Raw genomic sequence first — 17,444 nt, forward strand, 5'->3', positions numbered from 1 at the left:
GAGATCTGATTCTTGTAAATTGCACCTCATTCCTAGTTTTTTTTAATTAATTTTTTTTTTGTTTTTTTAAAAAAATGCAATTTGCGGCGCACGTAGCCTTGTTTCATCGGTTTCAAGTCAAGGTGGAGGTTCTATGGTGTTTTGTTGAGCATCACTTCTTGGTTCAAGGTGGAGTTACCTTGTTTGATCGGTTTCAAGTCAAGGTGGAGATTTGTTAATTATGACTTGAAATCTTGTGAATGGCATAAGGCTAACTTTTAATGCACATATCTCTCAATCTATAAATGATTTTGATGTGATTCAAATTGGAGGTGATAGCTTGTTCAAAGATCTTTCCAACGATAGGTCATATGCCCAATTTCGATGAGAAACGAGAAAATTATGACTGTTTTACGAAGAACTGACGAAGCTGTTTTGTCCCGGGCCCGACCGGGCGGATTTAACCCAACCCGGTCGGGTGGTGCGCGGTTTTGAGCGCTTAACGCGTTTTTCGATATATTTTTCGTTTTAAAGTTATCTTTTAGGGTTTGTACGGGGTTCCTTATATTATAAAAAGGGCTTCCTAGTGTTCATTATTATTAACACAACTTATGAAACACTTTTAGCCTTTAGAATTTAGGACTCCTTGTAGTATTCTCTCTGATTTTCTCCATTATAGTGAAGAAGCTCTAATCCCCCACCTGTGGACGTAGGTCAAATTTGACTGAACCACGTAAATCCTTGTGTTCTTTGTTTGTTCATCTTTATTATTTTCTCACCTTTATTATTTCATTGATTTTCTGTTCCGCATTAATCAAACTACAACACCGATTTCCTAACAGATGTGTTCTCATTGGTTTATGACTTTATGTAGAGGTATATCACCTGAACTCGTAAAGTCGTTCTCTAAACATGCAATATAGGCATAGTATTATACAATATCACCAAGAAAAATGTAGTCTTACAATAACATTAAATCATGAAATAAAATATTACACCAAGTTGATTAAGTTAGTCGAGAAAAGTAAGGAATAATGAAATAAGCAAAGATGGTAAAAGAAGTGAAATCTTAAGATATCGATCAAACACCTAATCCCATAAGTATTTAACTTTTAGAAAGAGGAGATACAATGCCATTACGTTTGCTAGGAAAACAAACAAATAACAAACCACAAATAATACCAACTCCAACAGGAAACATCACAAGTCTTTCCTTAGTTTTTTCAGATGGCATTGGAAAGAAACATTTGACAACATTTTGATCCAACAAAGCAACCGCCACAAAAACAAATATCCCCATAAATGCATGAAGAAAATCAAGAACCCTAATACGATATTTAGCAGCTTGTTCAGGGCTAAGAGTTACAGAACCATCAATAATCCATATACCTTTGAATGTAGCAAGTCCATATCGAACTTTACCACGTTCATCTCTTACACTGTCTGTAAAACACATGATAAAACATGATAAACCGACGAAAGTTATGAGGCATAATGTTATGAGCTGTGTTTGAAACGTTTCACATTGGCCTTGATTTGTTAAAACAGGAGAAAACATCTCAAATATGAGGACAGAGCCAGATGGAAGGAGGCTTGATAAGTGAGATGTGCCTTTGAATGTTTTTCTAATGGCTTTCTGGGTTCGAGTTTTGGGTGGTTTTGTTTGTTCTTGTTGATTTTCTAAAAGTGGTTGAATTTGTTGTTCTTGAATTTCCTGAGATTCTCCATCTTCAATCTTGATATCCATGACGAAAAGAAAAGGGTAGGAGAACAAGATAGGTGATTAATCTTCTCCCCCCTTTTCTCAACGTAGGTTTAGTATTTAATTTCCAGAAAATGGTATAAATATATGGAGTACTTATTAAACATTAAATGACAATGTTATACTCAAAATAGAAACTCCTACCTATGTGCATGACGCTTAATTAATCACATATCTACAAAGAGTTAAAGTTGTCAAATCTATTAATAAAATTCTTGACTATACAATGTGGCGGTTTCTATATTTATTTCCACATTTCCTTCAATTACTTTTAATAAAAAAAATTAATATGAATCCGGTGCACACTTAGTGTACACATTATCCATATCACGTGAGTTTAATTATTACAACTTTCCGTTTTTGCCGCGTTCATTTTTGCATGTTATAGTGTATTTTAAAATGATATAGTTATTTAAAAATTATAGTGTTTTACTCAGTTTTTTGACATGATAGTATTGCATGTTATAGTGTACTCCCTCCGTTTCCTAAAGATTTTCCTTGTTACTGTTCCTACAAATACCAAGGAGGATCCCCTTGTGGGGGAGTGTGAGATGGGTAAAGTAGGAGAGAGAACGAGGTTAAGATAAATAAACAAATAAAAGGGGTTAAATTAGGAGAGAGAAAGGGAGTAAAACTGTATTAATAACGTAAATTGGTGGACCATAGGATATGGACATGAGAGGATAAAAAGGGAAAATAAAATTCCAAATAAGGAATAAAGTAAAAGAGGGAAGATCTTTTGGAAACACACTTAACGGAAAGAGGGAAAATCTTTAGGAAACGGAGGGAGTATATTGACATGATATAGTGTATTTTGAAATGATATAGCGTATTTTGACATGATAATACAGTGTTTTGCTGTGTTTTTTGACATGATAGTGTTGCATAGGGGTGAAAGTTCGGTGTGCGGTTTGGATTAGGGCATAATCCAATCCGACCCGAATAAATATTCGATTTCAATTTTTCAATCCGAATCCAAACCAATTAGGGTTTGAATCCGATCCATTCCAATCCGAAATTTAATACTTTAGATTGGATCCGATTTGAAAATCCAATTTTTTTAAAACTCTAGTTTTTCGATGAAATAAATTAAGCACAACAACATCCTAGTAGATTTAGGAAATGAGGAACTAAGTGCAGTTAGTGTTTTAGGGGAAAGATTGAAGTGCCATGTGTATTGGGCTATGGAGTAGGTTTTTTTTTTAATAAAAAATCAAATTAAGCACTTAAACCCAATCTAGATACATAATACAAGGCATATTACTATTCGGTTATATTGGATTTTTGGATCCAATTACCCTCAATCCAATCCGATCGATCAGAAAATCCAATTTTTCAAAAAATCTAAATCCGAATCCGATCCGAATACAGTTAGAATCCGATCCGAATTACTAATTCAGATTGGATTGGATTGGATTGGATTTTGGATTTTATCCGAATAACTTTCACCCATAGTGTTGCATGATATAGTGTGTTTTGACATAATATAGTGTATTTTAAAATGTTATAGTGTAGTTTATTTGTATATTATACAAAATTATCATAATCGACAGTTATAGTGTTTGACATGATAATGTATTTTGACCTGATATAGTGTATTTTAAAATGATAAAGTGTATGTTTGTTCTAAACAATTGTTTTTGTTAAAATTTTATGACGAAAGAATCTTATTGAAGAGAGAGAAAATCGCGCGGATTTTGGAAAGCGGGAGTGACTAGTTTGTAGTGGGACACGTGTCTAATGTGAACCGGGTCCACACAAGACGGATTGTACTTTTAAAAATCACAACCCAAATACTCCACTAACGAATAAAAACACGCCACGTCACAAAATTGGAAGTATTCGGATTTTTCCTAAAATCTGAAACTGCTCGTCTGCTCCCACTCGGAATATTTGATATTTCCGCGTTAAGCAATACTCTTTTGCTTTTTCTCTCTTAATCTTTCATTGAAATTGGAATTTTTTTGTTTTCAATTCATCGTGTTATTGTCAGGTGAGTTTAATTCTCTCCATGTTATTTTTTGTTTGATTTTTCTTGCAAATTTCAATTCAAATTTAGGGTTTTTTGTACTTTTATTTGGGTATAATTTTGCTGTTGAATTATGTGAATCAAGTTTCAAATTCTTGTATTTTAAGCTATTTTTGTGATGTTTTCTATTTGACGATTTGATTTGTGATGTTGAAGAATGTTTTGTGTTTGGATTATCTGAATCATAAGTTTTTATTAAATACAAATGAGCTAACTTTTGTGGAGAATCTTTGTTAGTATCGTTGTTTTGTTGAAAATTGAAATCATACCTTCATTCTGTTGAAATATTGACGCTGTTCCCGACTGAATTTTATTTTTGCTTCCAAAATGTCTGTAATTCATCGATTTTTCAGCTTCTTAACTGATTTTAACTCTCATCGTCAACTGCAGGAGAGAGAAACCCCCAAATCAGTGAATTTGGAACTTTTGAGATCTCAATCAGAAATTAGTGAATACTAAATTAGTGAATTCTTCAACATGAGTTTTCTCTTTGGAAAGCGGAAAACTCCTGCAGGTTCATATTCTTATTCAATCTCTTGCTCTTTATTTTGATCTAATACGTTTTCTGATAATGTTTCTTTCTTGATCATTTTGTTATATTTTACTTAATTTTTGCATCGTGGATTAGATTAGGAAATTGGTTGGAAATTGGAATAAATCTAGTTAGAGCTTTGTTCTGATAGAAATGAAATTGTTAATTTTGAATTTCAGGTTTGTTGTACTATTATTAGAGTATTAGTTGATTGTTTAGCTTTAATAATTGGAGAAGTTGAGTATTATTGTTGAGTAATGTTTATCAACTGAACTGTTTGTGTTTGGTGATTGTTCATGATGAAGTTATTACCAATTGGAAGCGATCTGTGTAAAATGTAATTAATGTTATGCATTTTATGTGATAGAACTTTTGCGGGAGAACAAGAGAATGTTGGATAAGTCTATACGAGAAATCGAAAGAGAGAGACAAGGTTTACAAACACAAGAGAAGAAATTGATTGCCGAAATCAAGAAAAGTGCCAAGCAAGGACAAATGGTTTGCCATTTTTCTCACCTTTCTTTCATTTAACATGTGCTAGCTTGTTTTCATATGCGGTGGAATATTATGTAAAAATGGGGTTCAAACATTTCACCATTGTGTGTGACTTTAGTTAGACTGTAATGGAACATATTAAATCTGGTCATTATGCTGCGTCTCCTTATTGATTGTGAAATAATTCTGTCATGGTGTTTCCTATAGGGTCTAATGAGAATAGTGTTCCTGTTATTGCATGGTAAGGTTTTGTGTACTCGACTCCACTCACCCTGCCCTATGTGGGAGCTCTTTAGAAGCATTTAGGTGATGTGTGTTGTGATTATGTACTACTATATCTCAAACACCATTTCAGATGGAGAAGCATGTTGCGCTGCTTAAAGAATATGAGCTTTTATTGTAGTACCCTAACTTCGCTCTTTAACAGAAGAAGTCTTATATGTGCTCTGTTTATTTAATTTTTGTGTCTGATTTTGTGAATTCTTTTGTTGCCAGGGAGCTGTGAGAATCATGGCAAAAGATCTGATCAGAACACGGCATCAAGTTGAGAAGTTTTACAAGCTTAAATCCCAACTTCAGGGTGTTTCCTTGAGGATTCAGGCATGTTTAGTTTTCCTTTTTTGTACTTAATTCTATATTCAGTATTCATCCTCTTCTTTAGCATTGTATGCTGCATGCCGTATCATCAATAACAGTCTATTGATGATTGTGTACCAGAGTGTCTGATTGTAGTATTGTTGACAGATTTATTCCCTGTCATTCTATTATATTTATCTTTGTTTATGTACAAGCAGACATTAAAATCTACACAAGCCATGGGAGAAGCGATGAAAGGAGTTACAAAGGCCATGGGCCAGATGAATAAGCAGATGAATCTTCCGTCACTTCAGAAAATAATGCAAGAGTTTGAAAGGCAAAATGAGAGGATGGAGCTCACCAGTGAAGTCATGGCAGATGCTATTGATGATGCTTTGGAAGGTGATGAAGAGGAGGAAGAAACAGATGATCTTGTTAACCAGGTTCTCGATGAAATTGGTATTGATGTCAACCAAGAGGTATTTTACTCAGTTCTTTGGAAAAGTCCTTTCTGATGCAGTTACCTTGCAACTTAAAACAACTAATTCTCCTGCTGACACTATCTTGTTTTGCAGCTTGTGAATGCGCCATCATCTGCCGTAGCTGCACCTGCAACTAAGAACAAGGTTCCCCAAGCTGAAGCAACTGCCAATGATGAAGGTGGGATTGATGATGACTTGCAGGCAAGGTTGGATAACTTGAGAAGAATGTAGCTTTAGTGTTACATTACTTCATCATTTGAACGGGAGAGCATAAATTATTTATGTCTATTTTGTGTAATATTTTCTGTTTAACATTTGAGGGGTGCCATCTGACTTGATTTTGTTTGTACATATAGTAAAGATTAAGGATGATTTGTGGGGGCTGGGGAAGAAGGTGAACAGATGATGTTTATATAGTTATGGCTGCTCTTCTTTCAACTTATAGGAATATACATTAATTTGCTGCCTATGTTTGTAATATTCTGTTTTTTTTGCCTGGATTTACTCATTTTCTACCATGTGACCAATTCCTTGGTTGGTCACAACATGACGAAACATATTTTGCAAGTTATTTTGAATTAGATGATTTTTTTTTTATCCCATGATTTAATTTTATGTCATGGTGGTGGATGCTCTTAGAATGAGAACGCAAACATAGAGCGTTTTTTCGACCAATTAAATACAAAATGAAATAAATACACACACATTAAAATTGAATCGTTGAAATCTCAATTATGACTTGTATTTTGATATTTTCTTTGTTCGCTGTATGGAGCCTTGTAAATAATAAATATGGACTGCTGAAAAGGAATATCTCTTTCTTTTGACTATTTAGTTATTGGTGACTCAAGAGTCTCAGAATGTTAGTAGGACCGGATGAGATTTTTGGCTTCGATGGCTACATATGATTCCTCTCCCTCTTCCATGAGATATTTAAAAAAAGTTTTGATTAGCTTTCTATTGTAGTAGAAAAGGAATATTAATTCGATAACTACGTTGAATTTTGGTCACGAAAATAATATACGATAACGAAGATGTTTCAAGTGTTATCCTACTGTCTACTGATAAGTCCCAAAATCTCCCCATCTTATTAACAGGAATAGATGTAGATATTTTGGCCTTAATAATGTGATAATTTGATTTAGTTTTATAGTTTTCAACAAGTGCTAGTCAACAAACTGGTTTTGGATTAGACACAAAATAGTTAGCTTGGTTTTTATAAAGTATGTACGAGTTCATAAAGCTTTATCAGTGTTAGTTTATTTCTATTTGGTTTTATTAGCATTAAGATGCACTTCAATTTTATTTAATTAATGTAAATTTTTTCGATGTCAAAAAAAATCATTAATGAAGTGTTTGATTGAACAAAAAACTTTTTTTAAGAAAAATGGTTTTCTCATTAATTTTTTTTTAATTGGGCAAAATTTATTTTCCTAAAATAGTGGTTTTCTCATATTCTTTGTTTGGTTAGTAAAGAAATATAGTTTTTTCCGATAAGTCATAAATAATGCTGTTAATGGCGAAAATAACTTTTTAAAAAGAGGGGAAACCACTATTTTGTCTCTATTGTATCTTGTCAAAGGACTAACTCAACCAAAAGTTTAATCTGATAGTTGGGGCCATAGGAATAGATTTATACTCTATCACGCCCTCTCACGCAAGGGACCTTTGGGCTTGAAGTGTGGATGCAGCACAGGCCTCCCTCATACCTGACACTAAATATTCCACTGAGAAAGAAAGGGTGGATGAGATTCGAACCCATGACCTTTTTGTCACGCTGGCTCTTGATACCATGTCAAAGGACCAACTCAACTAAAAGCTTAAGCTGATGGTTGAGGCCTCAGGAATAGATTTATACTCTATCACGCCCCCTCACGTAAGAGCCCTTTGGGCTTGAAGTGTGGATGCAGCACAAGCCTCCCTCATACCTGGCACTAAATATTCTACTGAGAAAGAAGGGGTGGATGAGATTCGAACCCGTAACCTTTTTGTTACGCTGGCTCTTGATACCATGTCAAATGACCAACTCAACCAAAAGCTTAAGCTGATGGTTGAGGCCCCATGAATAAATTTATACTCTATCATATCCCACCACCCATCTTCCCGTATTTAATTGTATCAATTGTTTTCCAACGAATATCATTTTCCGCTCAAAATCGTTTCCGTCTAACTAAACGCAACTTAAATGTCCTAAAATTTATCTTGCAATAGTCACTTGCGATTAAAAAAAACACAAAAAGAAAGAATTTCTAGAAGCTTTAACATCTACAATAAATAAATTAAACACTTTATCAATCACTTGGTCTAATGGTAAATGCTTATATCACACCACCACATAATCAGAGTTAAACCTCACTAGAAGTATTTTGAGGGTTTTCAATGTTCCATTATTTGTTCCCCATTCAAAAGAACTTGCCTTTAAACTGCTTTGAGTACTTGAGCTGAGTAAAATAGTTCTCCTTAGTCTTGAAAAAAACTATACTTCTAGTTTTGTACAGTAGTATACGACAACCCTGAGTAGAAATCAAAACAAAACTACACTGAAATACAAGGAAGAGCTAAACTAAGATTATACAAGAGCCTTCATACATCATACTACTTGAACACTGAAATCATCAGAAAAACCTGGACCTGAATTATCAACCAGTGCAACACCTTGACTTTCGCATCGACCACCCACCGGTGCACGACAAAGCGGGCAGTCGAAATGAGAATAAAGCCACATATCAATACAAGGAGCATGAAAAGAATGTTGACATCTAACCAACTCCCTAACATCTTCCCCTTCTTCAAACACAGACAAACATACTACACACTCTTCACTATCTTCACCACCTTTGTACTTAAAAACATTAGAATCCAACTCCATAACTTTCACAGTTTTCAACTTCTGATCACTGGCAATAGCTTCGCTAGCTCTCGGCCAAGTCGACGGGTAGTCCGTGCACCAATTGAGAGCTATACAATGGTAGATCGCCAGGATTAGTCCTGCAGTTGCAATTACGAAGAATCCGCAGTAGAGCATGCTTAAGTTATAGTGAGCATTATTTGATTGCTCGTTCACTGATGCAGGAAGTATATGATAATTTGGTGAATTACTCATTGTTTTTGTTTGGGTGAAATTTTTTACTACTAAAGATACTTCAGAATACTGCAGGTTGATGTGCTAAGGGTCATATGTGATTTGTAAACAAGAGTTAGTTTTGGTGCGCGCTTTTCAAAAGTGTAGATCATCATGGTAGTGAGGACAAAGTTAATGTGCAACCAAATAAGGACGGCTGACTTTAATGTTTCTTCTTTGGTTTGGATTTTTTTTATAAAATATCTTGCAAGTAGACAAGATTAATACTGATTTGATAAAATTTCAGTTTCAGCTATGCAGCTGAGCATGAGTTCTGAAAATGACTAAATATCTAAATCTCAGATATTTTAAGGTTTGACGTATGAATACACTGGAGCATTTTTGTAACTCTACTTACTCCTGTTCTTTTGAACATAATTTTTGTGCTTATTTGGTTGACATTATTTAATATGAGAAGTTAGAATTTCTAGTAATTGGAATTTTTTTTTGATTTTATTTAGTTGACAAATTTATGAGAAGTAGAAATTACTAGGAAGTTCCACTTCTTACAAAATGGAGGAAATTACTTACTCGGGAGGACCTAGGTAAGTGGAAATTCCCATGAGAATTTTTATTTCGCATGAATCAACAAACAACATTTAACAAATTCTAGGAAATACAATTGCATGGAATTTTTTTGTCTAAGGAATCAAACTTCCTACATTCAACCAAACAAGCACTTAGTTCAGTTACTTGCCGCTCACAATTGTATTTAAGTTTAGTTTAGTTTAGTTTAATTCAGATATGTTGTTTTCGATTTATTTTAGCCCAAAATAACAGGACTTTTAAGTAAAGACTCACCACACTCATGTCTTACATTCAAATATCTATTTCATGAGTCTCTAAGGCAATAATTTACATTGGAAAAATAGGTCCCCTCTTCTATATCTTGGAATTATGTCACATACGAATGACATAACTTTTTATTTTATATGACCTCGTGAAAACCCCCATCTGATGATGTGAAGCTTGAGCTGCACAAACTTTAGGAGGACAAAAATATCTAGTTGTCTTACAAGAGATCTTTTCTCTTGTGAACATTAAATCGTCTTCGAGGTTTGTCTAGTACTCACAGTGGCTTACTAATCAAATTCAACGAGCATTATTCATCCAAAAATATAAGAGCATAACTAAACCTCAATTAGAAGATCAAGGTTGTCTGAAGGGTTCGATTTCAACTCTTGTGAGAAGGATCGTCTTCTCCTCTTTTCTTACAAGGAAATTCTCGTTACCTTTAAACAAAATATTAAAAGTTAACACGCAAATAGAGTATCTATTTTACATTTGTGTGTATATGAATGATAGAAGGATTGAAATCTCTTGTCCTACATTTTGTATAGCATTTCCTCTTATTAGTTGATTATTATAATATGTGTTAAAATTTCAATTAGAATTAGTGGACATAGTGACATTAACAACTAATAAAATAGAGTGTCACATAAGTAATATACATATTGCGGGATAAAAGATTTTGATTCACTCCTTAGCATTCGTCCAAGACTACCTTAAGATAAGGTTTATATTATATACACTATCGTGTACCTAATTGAAGAAAATAGAGGTTTATATACAATTTTCAATGTGAGGTATAAATGAAATATATATATTGTACTACCATTTTTTACACGCGATGCGTGTTTCGGGTTCTTTCGAGACAAAACTTCAATTTTATTCGACATAACAGTCAAAATTTGAACGTTAGACATACGAAGTATAATTATTCTTAATCGCAAATTTTGATTGGTTTAGTCTTTATCACTTAAGGCTCTCAACAGTATTGTGAAAAAAGTTAAACTTCAATTAATTTTTTTTTTTTACTTTTTAAAGTTAAATTCTATGAACAAAATCGAAATTTTATTGAATTTATTTATGATTTCTAATATTTTAATTTTTTAGTTGATTTTAAAATTAAGTACACTACTTCATAGTTTGTGAAAAAGTGGACACTTTGATTTCAAGTCAAAGTTTTGTGAGTATGTATCGATGTTGTAGTGTATTGGTTGTAGTTTGTAAGTGATTCTTTACTTTTGTAAAGTTTCCTCATTTGAGTGATTTGTATAATGTAAATTATGCAATTCTATGAGTTTAGTTGACTTGTGAGTGATTGTTATAATTATTTTCTAGTATTTTTGTTTGAAGACCCCTTTCGTTTATAAGTGAATTTGTAATTTAAAAAGGGAAGGGGGTAAAATAGTCACTTCATTCGGGGACACCATAGCTCACCCCTTTCCCTTATATAATAGAGATATTTAATACTCTGAGTCATCAAATTATTTTTTATAAATTGGAAGTGAAAATATATCTTCTTCTTATTTTCTTTTTAATTTTAGGGTTACGCTATAAGCAGCACTTAGGGTTGTATATAAGACATAGATACACTAATTAAAGTGGAAATAAGTTGAAAATTTTTGAAAAATCATGCATCAATCGATATAATAAATAAATAATTAATGCATAATTTTTCCATTTTTAGCTTCTTATATGCAGCCTTGACGGCTGCATATAACTTTTTCCTTAATTTTATTAAAGGAAAATTTGTCAGGAACAACCATTTAAGGGTCTGTTCTCCCAACTTATGTTGGAATGTAAGGGGGATTAACATGGCAAAGAAGCAGGAGGACGTTAGATCATACATTAACAAAGTCTCTGCTGGCCTTGTTAGTCTCCTGGAGACTAAGGTGAAGGTTACCAATCTAGGAAATCTTTACCAGAGAATGTTTTCTGGCTGGTGCTTTACCACAAATTCAGCATATCATGCTAATGGAAGAATAATCATAGCATGGAAGGCAGGTAGTTTTCATATAAACATATTATCTGCATCTAGTCAATATATACATTATTTTGTTCAACCTGTGAGTGATAGAACTGGGTTTTATTGTACATTTATCTATGCTTTTAATGAAAGTAAAAGCAGGGAGATATTATGGGAGGATTTAAAGAACTTGTACACTCAGGAGCCTTGGATTATATGTGGTGACTTGAATTGTGTGATGAATCCAGAGGAGAGGATTGGGTCTTTGGTCAGAGCCACTGAGATAAGGGATATCAGAATATGTATGACTGCATGTGAATTGTCTGATATAAAGAGTGTGGGCAATATGTACACTTGGAATAATAAGCAAGAAGGCAACAGGAGAGTCTATTCCAAACTGGATAGAGTGATGGCTAACTCCAGATGGCAAGACATCTATGATCCAGCTGAAGTCTGCTTTCAAAATGAGGGTGAATTTGATCATTCACCTGCTTTAATAACAGTGTATCCAAGAGATAACACTGGAGTGAAGCCTTTTAGGTATTTCACAATGTGGAAGAGTTCTCCATTATTCATAGATATTATGAAGAGAGGTTGGAGCTTGAGTGTTCATGGCACTAAGATGTATGTAGTTTTGCAGAAATTAAAAGCAGTGAAAAAAGGGTTAAAAGAGTTGAACAAGACAGGGTTTGCAGAACTTCAGGTAGCAGAGGTTGCAGCTTATCATAGGATGATGGATGCTCAAAAATTGATGCACCAACATCCAAGAGATACAAGGTATGCTGATGCTGAACTTATAGCAGTGAAAGAATATATTTGTAAACATAAAACATATATTGAATTTTCGAAACAAAAAGCTAAGATAGAATGGATTAAGAGTGGGGATGAGAATACCACTCTTTTCCATCAAAGTATCAAAGCTAGAAAAATTCAAAACCATGTTTACAGTATATATGATGCTGATGGGAGATTGGTGGATGATGCTAAGGAGGTTACAACAGCTTTCTTGGCATATTATAAGGATCTTCTTGGTACAACAGAACCTAGAAATTCAGTATCACCCTTGGTTATGGAATATGGTCCTGTGCTCACTGATGCTCACAAGGATTTATTAGAAGCTCCTTATACTGTTGAAGAAGTAAAACAAGCCCTATTATCAATACCAGGGAGTAAAGCTCCTGGTCCTGATGGCTTCAGCTCATCCTTTTATAGGGATTCATGGGATGTTGTGGGTGAAGAAGTGGTCCTGGCTGTTCTTGATGTCTTACAAAGTGGAAAATTATTGAAGGAACTCAATATTACCACTATCACTCTCATACCTAAGGTCAAGTGCCCTAAAAGTGTGAAGGAATTCAGGCCCATTTCCTGTTGCAACACAATATACAAATGTGTTACAAAGGTTCTATGTGGGAGGCTGAGACAGATTTTACCTGATATAATAATGGAGAATCAGGGGGGCTTTGTACATGGAAGATACATAGCCCATAACATCATGGTGGTACAGGATTTGGTGAAAAGTTATGGGAGGAAGAAGGCTTCACCAAGCTGCATCTTAAAGATAGACATCCAGAAAGCCTATGATACAGTGAATTGGGAGTTTTTGAAAGAAATGCTTATACATTTGCAATTCCCAGCTAGATTTATACAGCTAGTAATGGAATGCATAAGTACACCTATGTTTTCTCTGATGATTAATGGTTCTATGGAGGGATTTTTCAAATCATCAAGGGGATTGAGACAAGGAGATCCATTGTCTCCCCTACTCTTTGTGATTTGTATGGAATACCTATCAAGGGTATTATGCAAAATGAGCAGAATAGATAAGTTTCAGTATCATCCTAAGTGCAAAGCAATGAGGTTGACTCACTTGTGTTTTGCAGATGATCTTATACTTTGCTGCAAAGGTGATTATCCTTCACTGTATCTGTTATTGGGGGCATTTAAATTGTTCTCTAACACATCTGGCTTGAGAGCAAATGTACAAAAATCTGCTATGTATACATGTGGAATGAAGGAACAGGAAGTCCAAAGGATCATAGATGCATCAGGATTTGAAAGGAGTTCATTACCTTTCAAATACCTTGGAGTCCCCATCTGCTCTAGCAAAATCACTACTGCACAGTGTGAAGTATTGACAGCCAAGATAACCACAAGAATAAGAGTGTGGAGCTCCAGGCACCTTTCTTATATGGCTAGATGTCAACTGATCAATTTAGTTTTGCTCAGCCTTCATGTATACTGGGCACAGGTTTTCCTTCTCCCACAGAGAACACTTAATGATGTTATTAAAGCTTGCAGAGCTTTTCTTTGGAGTGGGCAGTATTTCAGTAGCAAACCTGGGTTAATAGCATGGGAACAGCTTTGTACCAAGAAGGAAGCAGGTGGTTTAGGCTTCAGAGATGTGAAGTTATGGAATATAGCTTGTTTGGGAAAGTATGTATGGGCAATTTCTACCAAACAAGACAATCTATGTATAAAATGGGTTAATGCTGTGTATATTAGAGATGATGATTGGTGGGAGTATGTCCCAGGAACTACAGCTAGCTGGTACTGGAGAACTATTTGTGGAATCAAGGAAAAATTGAAAAGATTCTACACTCATGCTGATTTACAAGCCATGATTCAGGACTCAGTTAAAGAAGTGTATGGTAAAATGAAAGGTGAACAACAAAAGCAAGTTTGGGCTAAGTGTATCTGGAATAGACTTAGCATTCCTAAACATCGATTCATATATTGGCTGGCAATTCAGCAGAAGTTAAATACTACAGCAAAACTGGCTCAAATAGGCATCAGTGGATCAACATTATGCCTATTATGTGGTACTCAAGATGAAACTCACATCATCATCTCTTCTTTCAATGTGTATATAGTAAGACATGTTTGATTCAGCTCAAGCAATGGATGGGGATTAAATGTGATACACAGGATCTGATGCACTTATGCAGATGGACCAGAAGAAGCAGGTTGACTATGTTTAAGAAACAAGTTTTTAATGCTGGAATTGCAGCTATATTGTATCAGATATGGAGGACTGGAAACTCCAACTACTGGAATCATTGTATACCTACAATTAATAGCACCATGAAAATTGTAAGAGCTGAACTGAAAATGCGTATTACTAGTGTTATACCTAGTAAAGTGTCTAGAGCAGATCAAATTTGGTTTAGGAATTTGACTTAGTTTGTATTTGGTGATGTAATCTGGCTTTCCCCTTGGGTAAAGGGTCCAACCTAGTTGGTTTGTTTGCCCTTGGGGAAATTGGGTGTTTGGTTTGAAAATCAATAATATTACCTTAATTAGCAAAAAAAAAAACTTATTTTCAGTTCAATTCAGTTCAGTTGCAATCAGTTCTGTTCACTTCACTCATTTAATTCTCTGGTAATAAAACAATGATAATTATTATCATTACTACTATTACTATTACTATTATAAATATTAATATCATGATTACAATTATTATTATATTATTATTATTATTTTTATTATTACTCCTATCACTATTACTTTTAGTATTATAATTATTTAAAATAATAACAATATTTTAATATTGCTAATTATTATTTTGCTAATACTTTTTTTCAATATGATTCGACTAATTATATTGAAATGATAATTCAAGCCTAAGAAGTGCACATTTCAATAATATTTGTCATTGTTCAAAGTACAAACTTTTGAATAGATGACAACACTAATAATACTATTAATAATAACATCAAATAATACTTGTCATTGTTGAAATGAAAAAAATATACACGTTTTGTGATAAGTTGGTTTTTAGTTGCAAAGGTAGGTATAGTGATGGCCATTGGTGCGGGCTGGGCGGACCGTGGGCCGTAGTGGGCTGGGCTGAGATTTCATGACCCAGGACGGGACCGTGAAATTCATGGTTTGGGCGGGCTGGTCTGCGGGCTGAAAAATCTTGACCCTCACCGGTCTGTTACCGATTTTCACGGTTCGTGGGTCTGGTGGGCTGGCATTTCAAAATTATTTAATCATTGAAATTATCTATTATTATTACATAAAATCTTTAAAATGAATTAAAAATATATACAAATATTAATATTTGTGAATATTTTTGTGAATATTTCAAGTCAAATATTTGTGAATATTTTTGTGAGTATGTATCGATGTTGTAGTGTATTGGTTGTAGTTTGTAAGTGATTCTTTACTTTTGTAAAGTTTCCTCATTTGAGTGATTTGTATAATGTAAATTATGCAATTCTATGAGTTTAGTTGACTTGTGAGTGATTGTTATAATTTTATTTCTAGTATTTTTGTTTGAAGACCCCTTTCGTTTATAAGTGAATTTGTAATTTAAAAAGGGAATGGGGGTAAAATAGTCACTTAATTCGGGGACACCATAGCTCACCCCTTTCCCTTATATAATAGAGATATTTAATAATCTGAGTCATCACATTATTTTTTATAAATTGAAAGTGAAAATATATCTTCTTCTTATTTTCTTTTTAATTTTAGGGTTATGCTATAAGCAACACTTAGGGTTGTATATAAGACATAGATACACCAATTAAAGTGGAAATAAGTTCAGAATTTTTGAAAAATTATGCATCAATCGATAAAATAAATAAATAATTAATGCATAATTTTTCCATTTTTAACTTCTTATATGCAGCCTTAACGGCTGCATATATCTTTTTCCTTAATTTTATTAAAGGAAAATTTGTCAGAAACAACCATTTAAGGGTCTGTTCTCCCCAACTTATTTTCAGTTCAATTCAGTTCAGTTCAGTTGCAATCAGTTCTGTTCAGTTCACTCATTTAATTCTCTGGTAATAAAACAATGATAATTATTATTATTACTACTATTAGTATTACTATTATAAATATTAATATCATGATTACAATTATTATTATTATTATATTATTATTATTTTTATTATTACTCCTACTACTATTACTTTTAGTATTATAATTATTTAAAATAATGATAATAATAATATTTTAATATTGCTAATTATTATTTTGCTAATACTTTTTTTCAATATGATTCGACTAATTATATTGAAATGATAATTCAAGCCTAAGAAGTACACATTTCAATAATATTTGTCATTGTTCAAAGTACAAACTTTTTAATAGATGGCAACACTAATACTATTAATAATAACATCAAATAATACTTGTCATTGATGAAATGAAAAAAATATACACGTTTTGTGATAAGTTGGTTTTTAGTTGCATATAGGTAGGTATAGTGATGGCCATTGGTGCGGGCTGGGCGGGCCGGCCCGTGGGCCGTAGTGGGCTGGGCTGAGATTTCACGACCCAGAACGAGACCGTGAAATTCATGGGTTGGGCGGGCTGAAAAATCTTGGCCCTCACCGGTCTGTTACCAATTTTCACGGTTCGTAGGTCTGGTGGGCTGGACCGGGCTGACGGGCCGACATGAGAATTTTTTTTTTCAAAATTATTTAATCATTGAAATTATCTATCGTTGTTACATAAAATATTTAAAATGAATTAAAAATATATACAAATATTAATATTAATGAATAATTTCATTATTTTTAAATTATTGACTTATAATATATGCAATTTGATTAAAATATATACAATTTGATTAAAATATACACAATTTGGTTCAATATTTACTTGGATTGGGCTGGTCTGGTTCATGGGTCGGATTGGACCGGTTTCATGGTCCGGGCTGGGCGATTTTAGTAGTCGGCTTTAGTGGACTGGGCTCAAGAATTCT

General features: G+C 33.7%; 3 protein-coding genes across 3 annotated transcripts; 1 reads left to right on the forward strand and 2 right to left on the reverse strand.

Moving 5' to 3' along the window:
- Positions 1–1,032: 1,032 nt before the first annotated feature.
- LOC104883611 (hypothetical protein) lies at positions 1,033–3,455 on the reverse strand. Its single transcript, XM_048635258.2, has one exon. It carries the CDS (start codon positions 1,724–1,726, stop codon positions 1,085–1,087), a length of 642 nt encoding a protein of 213 aa, XP_048491215.1. The 5' UTR covers positions 1,727–3,455; the 3' UTR covers positions 1,033–1,084.
- A 139-nt stretch (positions 3,456–3,594) lies between these two features.
- On the forward strand, positions 3,595–6,322 carry LOC104883612 (vacuolar protein sorting-associated protein 2 homolog 1). Its single transcript, XM_010668156.4, has 6 exons — positions 3,595–3,734; positions 4,161–4,284; positions 4,670–4,800; positions 5,293–5,397; positions 5,592–5,852; positions 5,949–6,322. Exons 2-6 carry the CDS (start codon positions 4,248–4,250, stop codon positions 6,084–6,086), a joined length of 672 nt encoding a protein of 223 aa, XP_010666458.1. The 5' UTR covers positions 3,595–3,734; positions 4,161–4,247; the 3' UTR covers positions 6,087–6,322.
- A 1,799-nt stretch (positions 6,323–8,121) lies between these two features.
- Positions 8,122–9,180, reverse strand: LOC104883613 (RING-H2 finger protein ATL52). Its single transcript, XM_010668157.4, has one exon. The coding sequence runs from the start codon at positions 8,956–8,958 to the stop codon at positions 8,446–8,448; it is 513 nt and encodes a 170-aa protein (XP_010666459.1). The 5' UTR covers positions 8,959–9,180; the 3' UTR covers positions 8,122–8,445.
- Between the last annotated feature and the right edge of the window lie 8,264 nt (positions 9,181–17,444).

The sequence above is a fragment of the Beta vulgaris genome, chromosome 8 (genome assembly GCF_026745355.1).
Source record: "Beta vulgaris subsp. vulgaris cultivar EL10 chromosome 8, EL10.2, whole genome shotgun sequence".
Lineage (NCBI taxonomy): Eukaryota > Viridiplantae > Streptophyta > Magnoliopsida > Caryophyllales > Amaranthaceae > Beta > Beta vulgaris.

What these genes read in the sequence shown, in the direction of transcription:
- LOC104883613 (XM_010668157.4), bottom strand. Translation starts at nt 8,958, where the DNA reads ATGAGTAATTCACCAAATTATCATATACTTCCTGCATCAGTGAACGAG.
- LOC104883611 (XM_048635258.2), bottom strand. Translation starts at nt 1,726, where the DNA reads ATGGATATCAAGATTGAAGATGGAGAATCTCAGGAAATTCAAGAACAA.
- LOC104883612 (XM_010668156.4), top strand. Translation starts at nt 4,248, where the DNA reads ATGAGTTTTCTCTTTGGAAAGCGGAAAACTCCTGCAG. An exon ending in AAAGCGGAAAACTCCTGCAG is followed by an intron (nt 4,285 to 4,669) that starts GTTCATATTCTT and finishes TTTATGTGATAG; the next exon opens with AACTTTTGCGGGAGAACAAG. An exon ending in GTGTTTCCTTGAGGATTCAG is followed by an intron (nt 5,398 to 5,591) that starts GCATGTTTAGTT and finishes ATGTACAAGCAG; the next exon opens with ACATTAAAATCTACACAAGC.